General features: G+C 41.6%; 1 protein-coding gene across 5 annotated transcripts in view; it reads right to left on the bottom strand.

Annotated features, from left to right (window-relative positions):
- SNX25 (sorting nexin 25) overlaps positions 1-19,854 on the bottom strand; it is a 144,585-nt gene that overhangs the window by 10,879 nt on the left and 113,852 nt on the right. For 4 of the 5 annotated variants that reach the window (XM_032298781.1, XM_032298784.1, XM_032298786.1 and 1 more), the window contains exons 11-14: positions 13,319-13,450; positions 10,128-10,268; positions 6,259-6,372; positions 1,181-1,345 (exon numbers count right to left, since the gene is read on the bottom strand). In XM_032298781.1, coding sequence (XP_032154672.1) covers positions 1,181-1,345; positions 6,259-6,372; positions 10,128-10,268; positions 13,319-13,450 — 552 coding nt within the window. The remainder of the gene's footprint in view (positions 1-1,180; positions 1,346-6,258; positions 6,373-10,127; positions 10,269-13,318; positions 13,451-19,854) is intronic. The other variant, XM_032298782.1, reaches the window with a different exon arrangement.

Raw genomic sequence — 19,854 nt, 5'->3', positions numbered from 1 at the left:
CTGAAGTGCCGGCCCAGCCAGGTCTTTGGGAGATACTGATATCAGGCAAGCAGAGGAAGGGACAGGGAAGTCACAGAGGCTGGAAGAGCTCCCTAAAAACTCAGAGCATCACACAAGTCCAGCAACAGCAAACACCTCAAAGGGGCTGAGAAAGGTAAAGACTGAGAGGAAGCCACTAGCACCTTTAGAGTCACTTCACAGAGTGACTGAGCCGTATGTCAACTCCAGGGGTTCAGGAATAAAAGTGAGGTGAGACAGGTAAGCCAGGCAAGTACTGACAGACACATGAAGGAAAGAGGTGGGAGATGCTTGGGGGAATGTGGGTAGATACGTGAACCGGTGCGGGCGTGGGTATGCTCGGTGGGACGTGCTGGCTTCCGCCCCAGCTGAGAATGCTGGAGAACAGCATGCTCCTTTTCACCGTCAGTTTCTGTGTTCAAACTTGTGAAGCAGCCTCCAAGGAAGAGGCAGTGGCATTTGGCAATGGACTGAGGAGAAACCACATTTCAGAGGTGGTCCTGTGCGATTTGCTAGAAGGCCAGGCAAGGGGCCCCATGGTGCGCACAGGAGTGCACAGCCTACTCTGGAGAGAAGTCTGGGGTTCAGAGCATGAGATCAACAGCTCTGGAGGCTCTGTCTCTTCATTCCCTAATCCACATACCACTGCCAGATCATCCTGCTTCAGAATATCTCATGCTTCTTCATGCCTGAGAACACAGCCTAAACTCTCAGCCCGGCATGAACCTCGCCCCTCCCCACTTCTATGCTGTACCTAATCTTCCACTAGAGCACGGCACAAACCGTCCAGTCCAGGCCAACAACCTCCAGCCTGCTCTATAAACACACCCTCCTCTCCTGCACCTTCAGCATGAATCCCCCGCACCCTCCCACGACGGCCTGCACTCTGCCTCTCCAGACCTGAGGACAGGAGCCCCCCTATGTGGTGGGGCTCCTGCAGAACTTCCTACTCACATTTCACTTACCAACTCTGAAGTGGTAAATCCCTCTGTCCTCCCCTGCAAGTCACTTGGAAGAATTAAGATACAGGATTACAAGCAGATGCCTCAAAATGTGACCGTAATAACTAAAAATGGAGGGGCTGGCTTCTCCCCATGAGGAGCATGAGCTTAGTATCTGCTGAAATATGCTACAAAAGTGGTTCACCCTTTAGATGGCTCACCTCCTGGTGGGAGAAGAAGTCGCGAGGAAGTCTTTCCAAAAATGATGATAATGAAAAAGAATTTTTTTTCCCCTGCACATCAATGACCTTGAGGTAGTCAGGAGAAGGGCTCAAGAAGGCATAAAGTGCTTCACTCTGACACAGTCTTTCATCTGAAAGCAGATTCTGTGGAAGAAAGACGATTAACTGCTCCAGTGTGGGAAACCATCTGTGCGGCTGGGGGCTACTGTAAGTAAAGGCGAGTGAGGCAGAGCTGACTGTGATTAATTTACTTTCATCAGACTTCTGAACCTAAAACCACTTCCTTCTCCCCAGAAACAAACTATATAAGATCAATTCTTAATGATCTGAATAGCAAACGATCCTCTCGAGGTTAACTAGTAGTGCCCAAATCCCTCTGCTCATGGGAGATAACCATGCAGACAGAGGAACTCACTTCACTTTGCACCACTTGGTACAACAACAAAAAAATTTTTTTCTGAGACAGAGTCTCGCTCTGCCGCCAGGCTGCAGTGCAGTGGTGCAACCTCGGCTCACTGCCACCTCCAGCTCCCAGATTCAAGCAATCCTCCTGCTCACCCTTCCCAAGTAGCTGGGACTACAGGTGCATGCCACCACACCCAGCTAATTTTTGTATTTTTAGTAGAGACAGGGTTTTACCATGTTGGCCAGGATGGTCTCGATCTCTTTACCTCATTCGTGATCCACCCAATTTGGCCTCCCAAAGTGCTGGGATTACAGGCGTGAGCCACTGTGCCTGGCCAAAAAATTCGTATTTTGCATATAGCTCACAGATCGCAGGTGCTACCACTTATGAAAGACAACTTTCACTCATCTGTGTTTGACCAACTTAAATTTTTGCAAACTACACATGGATCTCTCTAAATTGCCCTTTTATGGTTATGTTCAGACTTCGTACATCAGCTGAAAAAAAACTTTGAGTTATCACATGGTGGTAACAGTTTCATTTCTCTGTGCTGCCACTTTCTAGGCAGTGTGTGTTTGCATAATTATAGAATGGTTTCTACTGGCCCTCAAACTGGAAAGTTCCCAAAGTTCTGTGTGTACTTACCTGGCCTTAGGAGGGAGGAAATCAGAACATAAATCAAGCTGATTTATTTACAAGCAAGTGCTGTAGTAAGACAGCAGAATTAACAATGTGACCACAGAATATTTACACATCTAGTATATAAGAAGTTGGGTTTAATAATAAGTAAAGCTACAGGAACTATCAGCCACATAGGGAGATGGAACACTCAGGAGCCAGCTATGGCTCTGATGACAGAGCTGGGTGGTCGGGGGAGGTTCAGATCTGGTCCAGAGGGGTTGGTCCATGACGGCAACATCCTGTTTGTTTAGATGGCAAATGACGTGACAAACACTATGACCCTCCCTAGAAAAATCACCTCTGAGAGGGCCCAATACTGCCACGCTGGGGACGAGGGGTCCACGGAGCACCATCAGCCTTCCTGTACCCTGCAGAAGACTGGCCTACAGGTGGGCAGGCCCTGCCATCGCCACTGAGAAGGAGATTAAGAGGGATGGGCAGTGCGTCTACTGCCCTCGCTGTCCCTGAATCCTACAGACAGTCCTTATTCGTTTTTCAGAATTAAATGGTCAGTTCAACTTGTATGTGATGGTGGATCAGAAGGAGCAAGATATTCTCCTATCTTGATTTCATTAATCTACTCTCTAACATTATTTTACAAAATAGCAGGATATGATATTAACGGTTAAGTCTCAAAGTTAATATAATCAGTATATTATTAACAGGGAAATCCTTATGGATGTAAATCTTTGGCCTTAAATTATATTCAATTATTATGGAAAACAACTGAAACATTTCAACAGCAAAACACACAAACACAATAATCCCATTAAAAAGTGGGCAAAGGACTTGAATAGACTCTTTTCAAAAGAAAACATGAAAATGGCAAACAGGTATACGAAAAAACGATTAACATCACGAATCAGGGAACTATAAATCAAGGCCAGGAGATACCATCTCACGCCAGACGAAAGAAAAGAAGTGTTGGTAAGGATACGGAAAAAAGGGAACTCTTGTACACTATTGGTGGGACTGTAAATTAACACATTCATTAAGAAAAGTGGTGTGGAGGCGCTTCGAAAACTTAAAAATGGAGCTACTAAATGATCCAACAATGTCACTACCGGATATATATCCAAAGGAAATGAAATCAGTATGTCAAAGAGAGATCTGCATTCCCATGTTTACCGCAGCACTAGTCACAGTAAAGAGGCAAGGCACAGAATCAACTTAGGTGTACAGCAGATGAATGAATAAAGAAAATGTGGTATACGTACATCAAGCTTGTCCAACCCGCAGCCTGTGGGCTGCATGTGGCCCAAAACAAAACTGTAAACTTTCTTAAAACATTATGAGAATTTTTTGTGATTTTTTGTCTTAAAGCTCATCAGATATTGTTGGTGTTAGTGTATTTTATGTGTGGCTCAAAACAATTCTTCTTCCACTGTGGTCCAGGGAAGCCAAAAGGTTGAACACCCCCGGTATACCTGATGGAGTATTTTTCAGCCATAAAGAAGAATGAAATCCTGTCAATTACAACAACATGAATGAACCTGGAAGACATGAAGTATCAAACCAGATACAGAAAGACAAATACTGCATGATCTCACTCATCTGTATAATCGGGAAAAAAAACTGATCTATTAGGAGTAGAGACGGGTGGGTACCAGAGACTGGGGAGGAAAGGATGGGAGAGATTGGCCAATGGCTAGAAAGTTACAATTTCACAGGAGGTTAAGTTCTGGTGTTCTACTGCTCAGTAGGGTGACTATGGTTAACAGAAAGGTATTATATATCAAAGAAGAGCTAGAAGAAAGGTTTTTTAACATTCTCACCACAAAGAAATGATAAATGTGGCTGGGCACAGTGGCTCACGTCTGTAATCCCAGCACTCTGGGAGGTCGAGGCAGACTGGTGACCTGATGTCAGGAGTTCGAGACCTGCCTATACAACATGACGAAACTGTCTCTACTAAAAATACCAAATTAGCCAGGGATGGTGGCGTGAGCCTGTAATCCCAGCTACTGGGGAGTTGAGGCAGGAGAACTGCTTGAACCTGGGAGGTGGAGGCTGCAGTGAGCTGAGATTGCGTGATTGCACTCTAGCCTGGGCAACAGAGCCTGGAGTCTGTCTCAAAAAAAAAAAACAAAAAAACTTCATATATATATATATATATTTGTGTGTGTGTGTGTGTGTGTGTGTGTGTGTGTGTGTGTTTGTGGTGTGTATTATATAAATGCATGAGACGATAGATATGCTAACTACTGTTATTTGATAACATGTACATATATCAAAACATCAAACTGTACCTCATAAATATGTACAAGTGCAACGCCAATTTAAAAATTAAAGAATTCTTTAAAGGATACAAATATGTAAAGCATTTTTCTTTTAAGTCTCAGAATTTCTACTTCTACTGCATAGGCAAAACATGTTTTATAAGGCAAAGTTCCATGCCTCTGAGAACTTTAGGACTTCAAGTTCCATGGTTTGATTAACAATTATACTCTGAATATAGATGGTGCAGTAAAAGAAAAAACAGTGGTTGCTACTGAGGATAGCATACCTTTGTCTGGCCTTATTATTTAAAAACAGACTGATAGAAAATAATAAATTGTTTAAAGGAAATTAAGAAAATATCTTCAGGGCCTTGGAGTAGGAAAAGGTTTCTTAATACACACAAAAAGCATTAACCATAAAATACAATAAAATAAATGATAAAGTGGGCTAAATTAAAACTGAGAACGTATGTTCATTAAAAGAAATCATTAAGAGAAGGAAAAGGCAATCCATAGAGAGGGGGACAATATTTGTAGCACATAAGATCTACAAGGAACTCATATTCAGAACACAGACAAACCCATAAAGCAAGAGGAAAGGATGAGCAGTAGCACAATAGGAAAGTAGACACAACTTTACCAGGCACTTCACCCAAAGAACCATCCACATAGGCCAGTAAACATATAGAATGGTACTCAACAGAATTATCCATCAGGGAAATGTAAATCAAAACCACAATGAGGCCGGATGTGGTGGCTCACGCCTGTAATCTCAGCACTTTGGTAGGCTGAGGCGGGCAAATCACCTGAGGTCAGGAGTTCGAGACCAGCCTGGCCAACATGGTGAAACGCTGTCTCTACTAAAATACAACAATTAGCCAGGTGTGGTGGCACGCGCCTGTAATCCCAGCTAATCAGGAGGCTGAGGCAGGAGAATCGCTTCCACCTTGGAGGCAGAGGTTGCAGTGAGCCAAGATCATATCACTGCACCCCAGCCTGGGCAATACAGCAAGACTGCCTAAAAAAAAAAAAAACAACCCAAAACACAATGAGATACCACTACACCCAAAATGGCTAAGAAGAAAAAGACAAAAAATAAGTGTCAGTGAGGATGTGGAGCAATCAGAACCCTTACTGGGGAGAGTGTAAAACCTGCTATGACCATGATGAAAAACTGAAACATTCTAATCTCTGGCATCAGCCGACATATATCTGCCAAAAGACAAGTACTAAAAGTTTATAGAAGCACTCTGTAAAACCTCAGAGTGGCTCATCAACGATGGAATGAATTTGGAACGCGGCATATTCACACAACGAAAACCTCTCACGGCAACGAAAATCAATCACCTACAACTAAGATGACACTACAGACAAGTCCTATGAAAGTAACGAGTAAAAGTCGTCAGAAACGAAGGAAACCACACTAGACGGTTCCATTTACAGGAAGTTCAAGGACAACTGTCAGTAATCTTGCTGGAAGTCAGGGCAGCAGTTACCTTTGGTGGGGCTGCTGGTGATGATCAGTTTGCTGTAATGGGTGCTAGTTAAATGGGTGTGTTCAGTTTGTGAAACGGAGAGAGTTATACACTTACATGTATTTACATATATATATATATTTTTTTTTATTTTAATTAAAAAAAAACACAAGACTTTTTTTAGCATCTGGCGTGGCTTGTGAGAACAAAAAGCAAACAGTTTGACCCCAAATAACTAATTTTTTCTCTCATATCCCACATTTTTCACTTGCTTACCTGTAAAAACTTATTTAATTGATTCTTTGACTTTTCCATAAACTTTTGATCTATAGATTTGAAAGGCAGCTTGCTAAGAGAAGGCAACTGGACTTTTTTTAAAGAAGGGACGCACTGTAGGGGGAAAAAGAAAATATTAGTATTTTGAAGTTACAGTTTAATCTTAAAAAAAGATTCAGAAAAATAATTAGAACAAATCAAACATCCTCCTCCTGTACTTGTTCCTCTGAGGTGAAAACCTGCCCGTTTTAATCAGGCTGGAAGAATCGGGAGGAATGAAAGCTTTGACGGAAGAAGCTAAAGCACATCCGCAAACCTACAGATCCCTGGGTGCCGGGAAGTCACGAGGCCAGGCTGGTAAGCGGGAACTGCACACCATGCAGAGTGGCACATGACGTGACGAATGGAAACAGCTCGCAGAAAGTATTTCACCTAGAGGTGTTGTGTTTATAACATCTCTGTGAAAAGCTAAAGTTAACAAAAGAAAACAATGGAAACAAAGGAAACTTGGGTTGTAGCTCTATTACTGCCTTTTTTTTTTGACACAGGGTCTCACTCTGTCACCCAGACTGAGTGCAGTGGCGTGATCATGGCTCATGGCAGCCTTGATCTCCCAGGCTCAAGCGATTCTTCCACCTCAGCCTCCCAAGTAGCTGAGACTATAGGCATGTACCACCAGGCCTGGCTAACTTTTAATTTTTTGTACAGACAAGGTCTATTTTGTCCAGGCCAGTCTCAAACTCCTGGATACAAGTGATCCTCCTGCCTTGCCCTTCCAAAGTGCTGGGATTACAGGCAGGAGCCCCCACTCCCAGCCTTATTACTGCCGCTCAGTGGCAAACTACAGATTAACAAAACGTATTCATAGTATGAACTGTATTAAGTCCTCCCTTCTACCAGATACTGTGCTAGAAGCATAGCATGTATTATTTCATCCTTATAACAGCTCTATGAAATTTCAGAGAAATCAAACAGGCAGTGAGAGTTAGAAGGGAAGACTAAAATAACTAAGTTCCCAAAAAGGTGCTTCCTGTCACAGTTGTTGATAGGAAGGGTTCTCACAACAGGAAAACTCACACCATAGGAAAGGGCAGGGGTAAGGGAATAGCTCAGCCATCAGTCCAGAGAGAAGGAAAGATGGCAAAGAGGACAGGCGTGGACTTTCATGTTTGTTCCTTTTAATGCTTCCATTTAATTGTTTTGACTGACTAAGTACATTTTACTTTCCAAAGACATTTTATTTCAAAATTTTCCCTCAACTCTTTTTCCTCCTGTTTTGATACTAAACTCTGGTTTCACAATAGTTTGTCACAGAGAAAACACCACATTTTTCTGTAGTATCAATTTTACTCAACAACTTTGGGGAAATTCATTGTTATGTTGAGATAAGTTTTTGCTTTCCACAATTAAGGTGACCAAAGGTCATCTGAGAAATGTAGCATGCATGACATTCGGTTTTGGTCACTATCCTTAAAAAGCAGTTGAAGAAATTACAGTATTTAGTGATGAAAACAGGCTTAAAAATCACTCTGGAGACAAGGTTAAAGGAAACACACATTTCATTTGTAGAAGAGGAGTCTGAGAGGTGCCCATGAGGTTTTGTAAAGGAGCAGCGTGGCTTCAAACCGTGCTTTTAAAACTTGGTTTTCCTTCCTCCGTAATCTCAAGATGTAACTTTAAGACAAGCTGCATATGTGTTTCCTTTCGTTTTGAAATACTGGCTGGGAATGTGCTGTGAACCTCCACTCCCTTTTTCCCCATCCCATGCTCCCATGCTTTGTGCACATTTATTTATCCACATGCTTGTTAAGTGCACACCACACTCCTTATCTGGTCATCTATTTCCTTAGAAGCTTCAAGGGCCAGATCCTGATATGGACCAGACACCTCTGGCCACAATGGTGCCAGCCGCTTCACCAGATGTAACAATAATTCAAGACGAGCCATACAGCAGGTCACGCCACCTGACACCTCCTAGTCCCACTGCCTCTTCTGCATTCCAAACCCTCTCTTTAAAATCCCCTGTGTTCCCTCCACAATTGAAGGGTAGAAATTTTTATTTTTATTTGTTGAGATGGAGTCTCGCTCTGTCGCCAAGGCTGGAGTGGCGTGGCGTGATCTTGGCTCACTGCAACCTCCACCTCCTGGGTTTAAGTGATTCTTTATCCCCAGCCTCTCGAAAATCTGGGACAACAGGTGTGCACCACCATGCCCAACTAATTTTTTGCATTTTCAGTAGAGACAGGGTTTCACCATGTTGGCCTGGCTCAAGTGTTCCACCCATCTCGGCCTCCCAAAGTGCTGGGATTATGAGTGTGAACCACCACGATTGGCTGAGGATGGAAATTTTTAGAAATAATTTTGCCCGCTCCTCCCTTTGCTAGCATGGATAATAAAATCTCGCTTTCTTTTTATCACACATTGCTCTTATTATTATGATGGGTTTCTTTCTACAAGCAGCAAGCAGCTGGACCATTTGACAGTTATAGTTTCACCAGTATCAGTTCACGCTGAGCAGGAGAAAAATGGAAATGGACACAAATTGAAGCAGAACTGCTGGGGAAAAAGGCAAGGGTCCATAGTAGAAGGAGAATTAGAGAAGACGGCAATTCCTCAGGAAAAGTAGGAAGAATAATCTACAAGTAAGATTCTATTAATAATCTTGATTTGGTCACTATGTACATGTCCTATGACAAGTCAGTTAAGCTCTGGGATCAGTTTCCCTCATCTGTCAAACAAAAGATTTAGATTAGTGGCTTTCAAACATTTTAACCGAAACTCACAATAGGAAATGCATGCTACATTGCAACCCGTAATTCACATGCATATATACATATACATAAATAAAACTGAAACCAAAGTTCTACGAAACAGTGCTCATTACTACAACTGCTACTACCAAAAACACAATGAAGTTTACTATATGTGCCACACATTCTTCTAAATGCTTTATATACATATATTCCCTTCATTCTCCGAACAACCCCACAAGGCAGGCACTATTAGTATTCGGTTTCACTAATAAGGAAAAAGAGGCAAAAAGCAAATGAGTGATAAATCCCAGGTCAGGCCACGTGCAGTGGCTCACACCTGTAATCCCAGCACTTTGGGAGGCCAAGGTGCATGGATCACCTGAGGTCAGGAGTTCAATACCAGCCTGGCCAACATGGTGAAACCCCATCTCTACTAAAAATACAAAAATTAGCTGGGTGTGGTGGTGCACACCTGTAATCCTAGCTACTCAGGAGGCTAAGGCAGAAGAATCGCTTGAACCTGGGAGACACAGGTTGCAGTGAGCTGAGATCGCACTATTGCACTCCAGTCTGGGCAACAGAGCAAGATCCCGTCTCAAAAAATATCCATCCATCCATCCATCCATCCATCCGTGTATCTCAGGTCACACAGCCACGAAAGGCAGAGCTGGGATTCAGAGCTGAGCAGTCTAGTTCTAGAGGCTGTGCTCCGAGCACTGCACCTTACTGCCTCCCTTGTATATGGGACAGAATCCAATGCAGTTGGTTCTTTCTACGGCTGCAACTCACAACCAATTTCACTACCATCAATGGATCACAACCAGCAGCTGGTTTTGAAGCTGCCAGTCCTGAGAGACCTAGATGATCCTTAGGTGTCTTCCAGCTCTCCTGCTCTCTGGCAATTTACAGTGAAAATCAGGCAATTATCTGTCCTGATGGACTTAGGCTAGATTAGATGGTTTGATCTGTGACTAAATTTCCAAATGTCAGGATGAAAATGCCACTGTGCTAGTATCAACAGCAAAGAAAGACGATTAATCAGTTTTTTAATGTGCAAAACCTGAAACAAGCTCTCCTGCAGTAATTCTAGAATCCTGCGTTCATGAGTATTCATACCTCACTGAGTTTCCGGTGTAAATTCTGAAACTCGCTGAGCCTTCTGGGGACTGTCCAGTTCTTAGTTTCAACTCCTCCAACTTCTTGTAGGCTTACCATGACAAAGTAACATGGCAACTGCTCACCATTCTCTTCTGTAACCTTGGGGAACACATCAAAATCGATACTTAGAAAAAGCATGGCGAGTGAATGTGGAAGAAAGATTTGTAAGTGTCCCCCTAAGGAGGTTTCCCTCCCCCTGGTGTACCCTGCAGGATCCTGGAACTGTGAGTATTATGGATTTTACACTAGCAACTAAGTTACGTAGTATGGCACAGCAGACCTTAAAACAGGGTTATTTCCTGGGTGGGCCTAACCTAAAAGCAGAGAGTTTTTGCTAGCCAGTAGTACAAAAGGAAGTCAGAAAGATTCAAATTCCAAGAAGGAAGCCAGCAAGAAAACAGAGACCTCAGTTCTAGGACCAAAGGAACTGAATTCTGCCAACAATCTGAATAAGCTGGGAAGTGGGTTTTACTTAGTCTCTAGACAAGACCTTAGTCTGGGAAACAGACTTGTGATACAACCAGCAGGGAGCCAATGAACCTGTACTAGACTCAGACCTATAGAGGTGTGATCAATAAATGGGTGTTGCTTCTGGTATGAAATGTATTTCACAGGAAAAGAAAACGAATACAGCAGGCTCATCCTGTGTTACTTTGAAAAGACAAATTAACAGCAAGCAAACAGGCATCAAAAACATCAGAAACTCTTGGAGAAGGATCTCACATGCGCACGCGTGCACGCACACACGCACACACACCCACCCACCCACCCACACCCACCCATAATCCATAAGAGGCCACTACTACGTAGGGAACCAGCCCTACATCACCTGTGGGTACCCTGTGTTTGGTGGGACAAAGGAATGAGAAAAAGACAGATTGAGAGAGATAGTGGGACCAGAGGGCTATCACTCATTACTCTGGAGGAGGCAGTGAAGGCCCCGAACTCTGATCATCCACATGATTATTGGTTACAATTACTCTGATCTATAGGGTGGGGTGGAGTGATGGTGGAGTGAATTAGTGAACCGGAAATGAATCAGTGAGCCAGAACTGGTGTATCATTTTAAGGATTGATAACAGTGGCAGTTTGGGAGTTTCACAAAAAAAGAACACGTGGTTCTCTTTAGCCTGTTATCTATGTGCAGCGGACAGAACACGGGCCTTACAAGGAGCCTACAAGTCTGGCTACGCCATAGTGATATAAAGGGGTTTTACGTCCTTGAGCACAATGTTTATGGTAACAGAGCCAAGGTCACTGCACCAGAACATGAGGCATGAAGCGGCCGTCCTCCTCAGAGGCCTCCTGCGGCCTTCTGCAGTTTGTTCTTCCTTGTTTATGTGTTACTCATAAGCAATTTATGTAGGCACTCTGTAAGTCCTTTCTCCTTTGCTGCTTTTCCCAACACTACTATACTTAACATAAGAAGAGAAAAAAATAGAAAATACATTGAATGTGAGCTTGAATTAGCATAATAAATTGAATTAGAGAGAAAGAGTCATAAGAAAGGGAAGGGGAAGAGAGGTTTACTGAGCACCCACCCTGGGAGGCAGGATTATTACCCCACTGTAAGGACAGGGAAGTAGAGGCACAGACAGGATACCTGACTTTCCTAGGACCACACCTCTGATGAGGCAGCTAGCACAGAATCCAGGCACATCCACCTCCATGAAAACGCATCTTCTACACCTTCCTGGACTGTTCTGCGAGCTCTAGATGTCAGGTGCCCCTTTCCCACTTCCGCTACCTTTTCAACGAACACAGTACCTCGGCAAGCTCCTTAGCAGCAACTGACTGCCAGAGCACAGTGCCTTGTGATAGTTTCCATTCCTTCCTTCCCTTTCTGCCTCCTGTAATGTTTGCCTTTGGAAGATGATTTTAATGAACTGTGAAGTGTCAAGGCCAGCTCTGAGCAAAACTGAGGAGGTAAGAGAATTTGTATTCCTTCCCCCAACGGCCTCTTGTAGCAGCTTTTGCCAATGCATTCCCCTGAGCCCACTACCTTCCTATACTTCCATCCAAATGGTAACTATCTGCAGTTGTCAAGGGTTTCTATGTGGGAGTCCAAGGCGGGGCATGACCTTCCCTGATCCACTGCTCAACACCTTCCATGGAGAAATGTATATTGTCCAGCAGCTTAGCTTAATGGGAGTGCCACTAAGTGCCGAAGACATAAGGAAGGAACTTGGTTAGGCTTTCACGTACGGTGTGTCCTTTCTTGGAGAACATGCTTTGTTTTGCTATTTAATCTAGAGATAAATTGAAGGTTGTGAATTTTAACCCTCTTCCAATCCCTGTAATAGTATCAAGCCACTGGCTTGAGGGAAAGGCAGGGAAGAACAAAGATAAGCCATATGAAATACTGATGAGGACAAAAAAGCACTCTCTTGCTCAGATCTTGTTATTTGCATATAATGTGTCTATGTAAATGACCACACTATATGACTTTCATCTCCAGGTTTCCAGTTAACAGACAGTAGGGCAGCGGGGAAGAAAGCCGTCAACAGTAATAATGTAAATGCCTGTGAGCATCTTTCCTCCTAAATGAAATTATTATTTTATTGTACTTAGGTTCTGGGATACATGTGCAGATCATGCAGGATTGTTGCATAGGCACATACATGAAATTATTTTTATAGACAAATGAAAAGGGATACAGTATATTCTACAAACTCTTATCCCATATCCTTCCAAAACAGCAAAATAATTCAAAGAAAAAATATTCACTGAGGATTTTAGAGATACTGAAATTTAAGCAATTGAAGCCAGCAGGATGAAACAATGAAATGCACTTACATTTATAGTTTTTCGTCTTCAAGATTCAAAAAGTGCTTTCCATTTTATTTCAACCCTCAATGGAAAAATAGATTGGCAATGCAAGGACATTAAAACTGCTTTCAAATTCCAGGGAACAGAAAAAACTTGTTGTTTGAAGTGGAGTGAGATCAAATGTATATCAAGCAGCTTTGTAAAGTTTCCAGTCATGAGTAAACGAGAGTAAAAATTATGGGGGAAGGAAGGTAGGACAAACGTGGTTTAAAAGAATGCGCATAAGCCTTCTACCCTCAATCTTCCTTCTTCAGGATAAAATCTTTTCTAATAAAGCCAAACTTTTAAAATCAATTAAGAGGAAAAGCAGTCAAACCTACCTCTCCACTGGTGATGGAGGCTTTCCACATGCCAAGGTTTTCACACCACCAATCCGTTCTCGCCATGTGCAGTTGAAGGTCTGTGCGTTCCTTCTCTATTAGGATTATTTCATCTTTCAACTTGGAAACAATCTGTCACAGGGAAAATATCCTGGGAGTTATGAAAACACTTAAAACTATGCAATTCAGCAAAGTAGCAGGATTCAGTCAACACACAAAAATCAGCTGTGTTTTAATGCACTAACAGTGAACAATCCAAAAACAAAATTAAGAAAAAAAATTCCACTTACAATAGCATTAAAAAAAATTCTTAGGGATTAATGTAAACAAGGAGGTGAAATAATTCTACAATGAAAACTATAAAACACTGATGAAAGAAACTAAAGAAGGCAAATATCTGTAAAGACATCCCATGTTCACGGATTAGAAGAATTAATATTGCTGTCAGTACTACCCAAAGCAATCTACAGGTTCAATGCAATCCCCAACAAAGTTTCAATAACATTTTTTTGCAGGAAAAAACAATTCATCCTAAAATCCATAGAGAATCTCAAGAGACCCCAAATAGTCAAAACAACTTTGAAAGAGAACAAAGTTGGAGGACTCACACTTCTTGACTTCAAAACTTACTACAAAGCTATCAATAATCAAACAGTGTGGTAAGGGCATAAAGACAGAAATACAGACCAAGGGAATACAGCCCAGGAATAATATATGGTCAAGTGATTTTTAACAAGAGTGTAAGATCATTCACTGGGAAAAGAACAGTATTTTCAACAAATCATGCTGGGAAAATTGGATATTCACATGCAAAAGAAAGCTGGACCTTTGCCACCTAATCCTATATACAACAATTAACTCAAAGTAAGAGTAAAGACCTAAACAAAAGAGCTAAAAATTATAAAACTCATAAATGAGAATAAAGGGGGCCAGGCATGGTGGCTCACACCTGTAATCCTAGCACTTTGGGAGGCTGAGGCGGGTGGATCACCTGAGGTCAGGTGTTTGAGACCAGCCTGGCACACGTGGCAAAACCCTGTCTCTACTAAAAATACAAAAATTAGCCAGGTGTGGTGGGGGGCAACTATAATCTCAGCTACTTAGGAGGCTAAGGCAGCAGAATTGCTTGAACCTGGGGGTTGGAGATTGCAGTGAGCCAAGATCATGACACTTCACTCCAGCCTGGGCAACAGAGGAAGACTCTGTCTCAAAAAACAAACAAACAAACAAAAAACAAAAAAAACCAAACAGGGAATATAGGGGAAAAGCTTCATCACATTGGATTTGGCTGTGATTTCTTGGTTATGGCACAAAAAGCACAGACACCAAAGAAGAAATAGACAACTTGGAATTCATCAAAATTAAAAACTCTGTACATCAAAGAACATTATTGATATAGTAAAAATGTAAACCATAAAATATAAACCATAAAATATAAGAAAATATTTGCAAATCACCTATCTGACAGAAGTTTCATCTCTAGAATATAGAAAACTCCTAAAACGAAACAACAAAAACACAAACAACTCAATTAAAAGTGCACAAAGGATTTGAATAGACATTCCTCCAAAGAGGATACACAAATGGCCAATAAGGACATGAAAAGATGCTTGGTATCACTAATCATTAGAGAAATGCAAATCAGAACCAAAATAAGATACCACCTCATAACCACTAGGTTGACTACTATATAAAAAAAGAAAATAACGAGTGTTGGCAGGGAGGACACAGAGATTGAAACCCTTGTGCCCTGCTACTGGGAATGTAAAATGGTGCCAGTGTTGTGGTAGAGAGTTTAATGATTCCTCAACAACTTAAAAACAGAATTAGCATATAACCCAGCAATTCTACTTCTGGGTGTATGCCAGAAAGAATTGGAAGCAGGATCTCTTTAAGAGATATTTGTATACCCACATTCATTGCAACATTACTAACAATAGCCAAGAAGTGGAAGTAAACCAAATGTCTACTGCTGAACAGTGAGCAAAACAAAATGTGGTATAAACATGCTATCATTCAGCTTTAAAAAGCAATGAAATTCTAACACATGCTACCATATGGATAAACCCTGAAGACATTATTCTAAGTGAAAAAAACCAGTCACAGAAGGACAAACATAGTATGATTCCACTAATATCAGGTACTTGGAGAAGTTAAATTCATAGAGACAGAAAATAAAATCGCAGTTTTTCCAGAGCACGTGGGAGGGAAATGGGGACCTATTGTTTAACAGATTCAAAGTTTCTGTTTTTCATGATGAGAAAAGTCCTGGTGATGGATGGTGGTGATGGCTGCAAAACACAAATGCTTCTGCACAGCAAAAGAAATAATCAGCAGAAATAACAGAGAACCCACAGAAGGGAAAAAAATCTTCATGATCTATACATCCAACAAAGGACTAATATCCAGACTCTAGAAAGAACTCAAACAAATCAGCAAGAAAAAACAATCCCATCAAGAAGGGGGCTAAGGACACAAACAGACAATTCTGAAAAGAAGATATACAAATGGCCAACAAGCATATGAAAAAATGCTCAACATCACTAATTATCAGGGAAATGCAAATCAAAACCACAATGCAGTACCATCTCACTCCTGCAAGAATGGCCATAATCAAAATATCAAAAGTAACAGATGTAGGAGTGGATGTGGTAAAAAGGGAGCACTTTTACACTGTTGGTGGGAATGTAAACTAGTACTACCTCTATGGAAAATAGTGTGGAGACTACTTAAAGAACTAAAAGTAGATCTACTGTTTGATCCAGCAATTCCACTACTAGGTATCTACTCAGAAGAAAAGAAGTCATTATACAAAAAAGATACTTGCACAGCCATGTTTATAGCATCACAATTTGCAATTGCAAAAATATGGAACCGGCCCAAATGCCCATCAATCAAAAAGTAGATAAAGAAAATGTGGTTTGTACAGAGCACAGAATACTACTCGCCACAAAAAGGAACAAAATAATGGCATTCACAGCAACCTGGATGGAAGTGGAGACTATTATTCTAAGTGAAGTAACTCAGGAATGGAAAACCAAACATTGTATGTTCTCACTCATAAGTGGGAGCTAAGCTATGAGGAAGCAAAGGCACAAGAATTACATACTGGACTTTGGGGACGGGGTTGGGGGGATGAGGGATAAAAGACTACACATTGGGTACAGTGTACACTGCTTGGGTGATGGGTTCAACCAAGTCTCTGAAATCACCACTAAAGAACTTATTCATGTAACCAAACACCATCTGCTCCCTAAAAACCTATTAAAATAAAAAATGAATTTAAAAAAATAGCTAAAATGGTAAATTTTGTTATATATATTTTACCAGAATTTACAAAAATAAATAATATTTTTTAAATGCTATGCTCGCCATCTCTTCGGATCTCTTTTATGAGAAAGCCTATAGGGTTATGTAACTGTAGTTTGAGGACAGCAGCTTTGCTCCAAAATTCTCCTGAATATGCAGTGTACAAGGGCTCGTTCCTTCCTCAGAAAGCCTACAGGAAGCACTCCTTGCCTATGCCATTGTCCTGCATTTTATCATCAATAAGTACTGTGATCATTTTATTTTCATGTCTGTTTTAATTCCATGACCAGCATTATTTGCTCCTTGAGGGCAGGTGTCAGACTCTATGTTTCACTGAATCTTCATGACCAGCACTGCACCATGCATTTACTAATCACTTGTATTACTGAGACTCTTCATGGTTAATGGTTTACTCCCAACATTACCCTAGAATTGGACAGTTTGTGCCAGACTCACAAAATCTGCAGAGAAAACAAACAAACAAACACCCAAAAAAACCTAGGCAGTAAATTTCAGGAATCAAACTAAAAGGCTAACTTTACCATCCAGTAGCTAATTACACTGCTGGTGCAGATATCTGTGAGAGAAGGAGGGTTAAGCAAACCACTGGCATTCTGTATTAGAATTCTGCACCACTATGTATGCACAGGAAAATGATCTGATTAATAAGTAGATATTTAATCCAGAAAAGTCTTACTATTACAGATTTTGGGGGTATGGTTTGTCAATTGCTAGACTGACAAAACCTTTTTCAACAGGAATCTTAACTTTCTGTTCGTTTGTTTTTCAGACTGAGTTTCACTCTATCGCCCAGGCTAGAGGGCAGTGGCATGATCTCAGCTCAGCTCAACGTCCGCCTCCCAGGTGATTCTTGTGCCTCAGCCTCCAGAGTAACTGGGATTACAGGAACCCGCCACCACACCTGGCTATTTTTTTTTTTTTTTTTTTTTTTTTTTGAGACGGAGTCTCACTCTGTCTCCAGGCTGGAGTGCAGTCGTGCGATCTCGGCTGGCTGCAACCTCCACCTCCTGGGTTCAAACAATTCTCCTGCCTCAGCCTCCCAAGTAGTTGGGACTACAGGCACCTGCCACCACACCCAGCTAATTTTTGTGTTTTTAGTAGAAACGGGGTTTCACCACGTTGGCCAGGCTGGTCTCAAGCTTCTGACCTCAGGGAATCAGCCCGGCTCGGGCTCCCAAAGTGCTGGGATTACAGGCATGAGCCACTGCGGCCGGCCAATCTTAAGTTTTAAAAATATTTATTATTGTTTACCAGCATGAGTAAAACACAAGAGGAGGACTATGTCTCCTTCTGGAAGAAGGATCAGCTGCCTTCCATCCTCAGAGTACTTTCAGCCCTGTAGACAACTGCCAGAAGCCGAGTGCTCCGTGAGCAGCCTGTGGACAATCTGATTACATAGGAAATGTAGATGACACAGTAGAGTTCAAATTAAGCTATAGGACCAGTGAATCACTCCAAGTTTCTTGAGAATTCTTTCATATAACTGTAGCTAAGAATGTTTATTCCATGGTTATTATCAGAAGTTGTTTTAAGAAAGGCTGAAGAATGTCTTTCAAACAAACCAAGCAGAAAATAATTCAATGAACATTCTCTAGCTTATGTTTCATACTGTTATACATAGATGTATTTTAATTTATAATGAGATAAAGCCAGAATAAATGTTCTTAAAGAACATGCCACATTGCAGATACTGATTAGCAACCATGCCAGTGAATTGTTTATCATCTCAAACATGTTCTTGTCACTGGGAAGACTACCAGGCTTGAGTTCTATATGTAGTAACTGGAAATGACTCCATGTAAGGGGAGAATGGGCTATTACTTATGACAATCTAGGAAACCTGGTTGGTTGTTTCCTTTTCAGAGTACCACTAACATTCTCTTATTTTATTTATTCATTTATTTGGAGATGGAGTCTTGCTGTGTTGCCCAGGCTGGAGTGCAGTGGCATAATCTTGGCTCACTGCAACTTCCGCCTCCCAGGTTCAAGAGATTCTCCTGCCTCAGCCTCCCGAGTAGCTGGGATTACAGGCACACACCTGCTGGTCTTGAACTCCTGACCTCAAGTAATCCATCCACTTCAGCCTCCTAAAGTGCTGGGATTACAGGCATGAGCCACCCCGCCCAGCTGCATTTTTTGCCCAGGCTGGACTGCAGTAATGTGATCACAGCTCACTGCAGCCTTGATTTTCCAGATTCAAGAGATTCTCCTGTTTCAACCTGACTAGTAGCTGGGAACTACAGGCATGCGCTATCATGATAAGCCAATTTTTTAAAAAATTTTTACTAGAGATGGGGTCTCCCTGTGTTGCCCAGGCTGGTCTCAAACTCCTGGGCTCAAGTGATCCACCCATCTCAGCTTCCCAAAGTGCTGAGATTACAGGCACGAGCCATTGAGCGACCAGCCCATCACTAACGATTATTAAAGTGATATTCACACTAAACTACTTCTTCCTTCATAATTCTGTAAAAATATTACTACTAACCAAGATGACACACCTTTGAAGGATTTTTCTTTTTTAAAGAAAACTCACTTGTTTAGACAGTTACTCGCATTATAGATGAATAGATATTTTAACTGTAAATTGCTGATAGGCTCATGATATCAGTTTTTCTTATATGTTGTTTCAAGAATATTCTCCTACTACAAAAACATTTGAATGTTCACAAAAAAAGTACTAAAGAAGGCTCAATAGGATTGGGCACATGTTCACAGAAAACCCAATGTGACTCACTGAAATTGTTTCATTCTAAGTTGCTCTCCTACTGACCACTTGGAATCACCAAACACACATTCAGAAAGTGCCAGAGACCCATCTGGCAGAACAAAGAGCATCAGCCATATCTACATTAGGGAAACTTCCTTGTTGAATTCTAAAGAGCAAAACGCAAAGCAAAAAGTCACACCACAGCTTGGGTTTGCAAAGACCAATTAGTGAGAGGCTGTTTACATTTTTAAACTTTCAAATTGTTGGTTTAAGAAAAACAATTTATGTCCTGTACAATACTGAAAGATTCTCTAAATTGCACTTGCAGCAGTTGAAAGAAAATGATTTTTTTCAAAAGATTGTCCTGGAGTATTTAATTAACTTCCAGAAATGACCCTGGTACAAGAGAAAGCTTAGCCCCTTCCCCAAAGGCCCTGTAGGCAAAGCAGACGCAAACAATAGAGTTACTCAGTTGAAACTGAGAAAAAACTCCAAACCA

This window comes from Sapajus apella, unplaced genomic scaffold (genome assembly GCF_009761245.1).
Source record: "Sapajus apella isolate SASKATOON/1434 unplaced genomic scaffold, GSC_monkey_1.0 scaffold39, whole genome shotgun sequence".
In the NCBI taxonomy this organism is placed as follows: Eukaryota; Metazoa; Chordata; class Mammalia; order Primates; family Cebidae; genus Sapajus; species Sapajus apella.
Note: the sequence above shows the minus strand (reverse complement) of the source record. Positions and strands in the feature narration are given on the sequence as shown.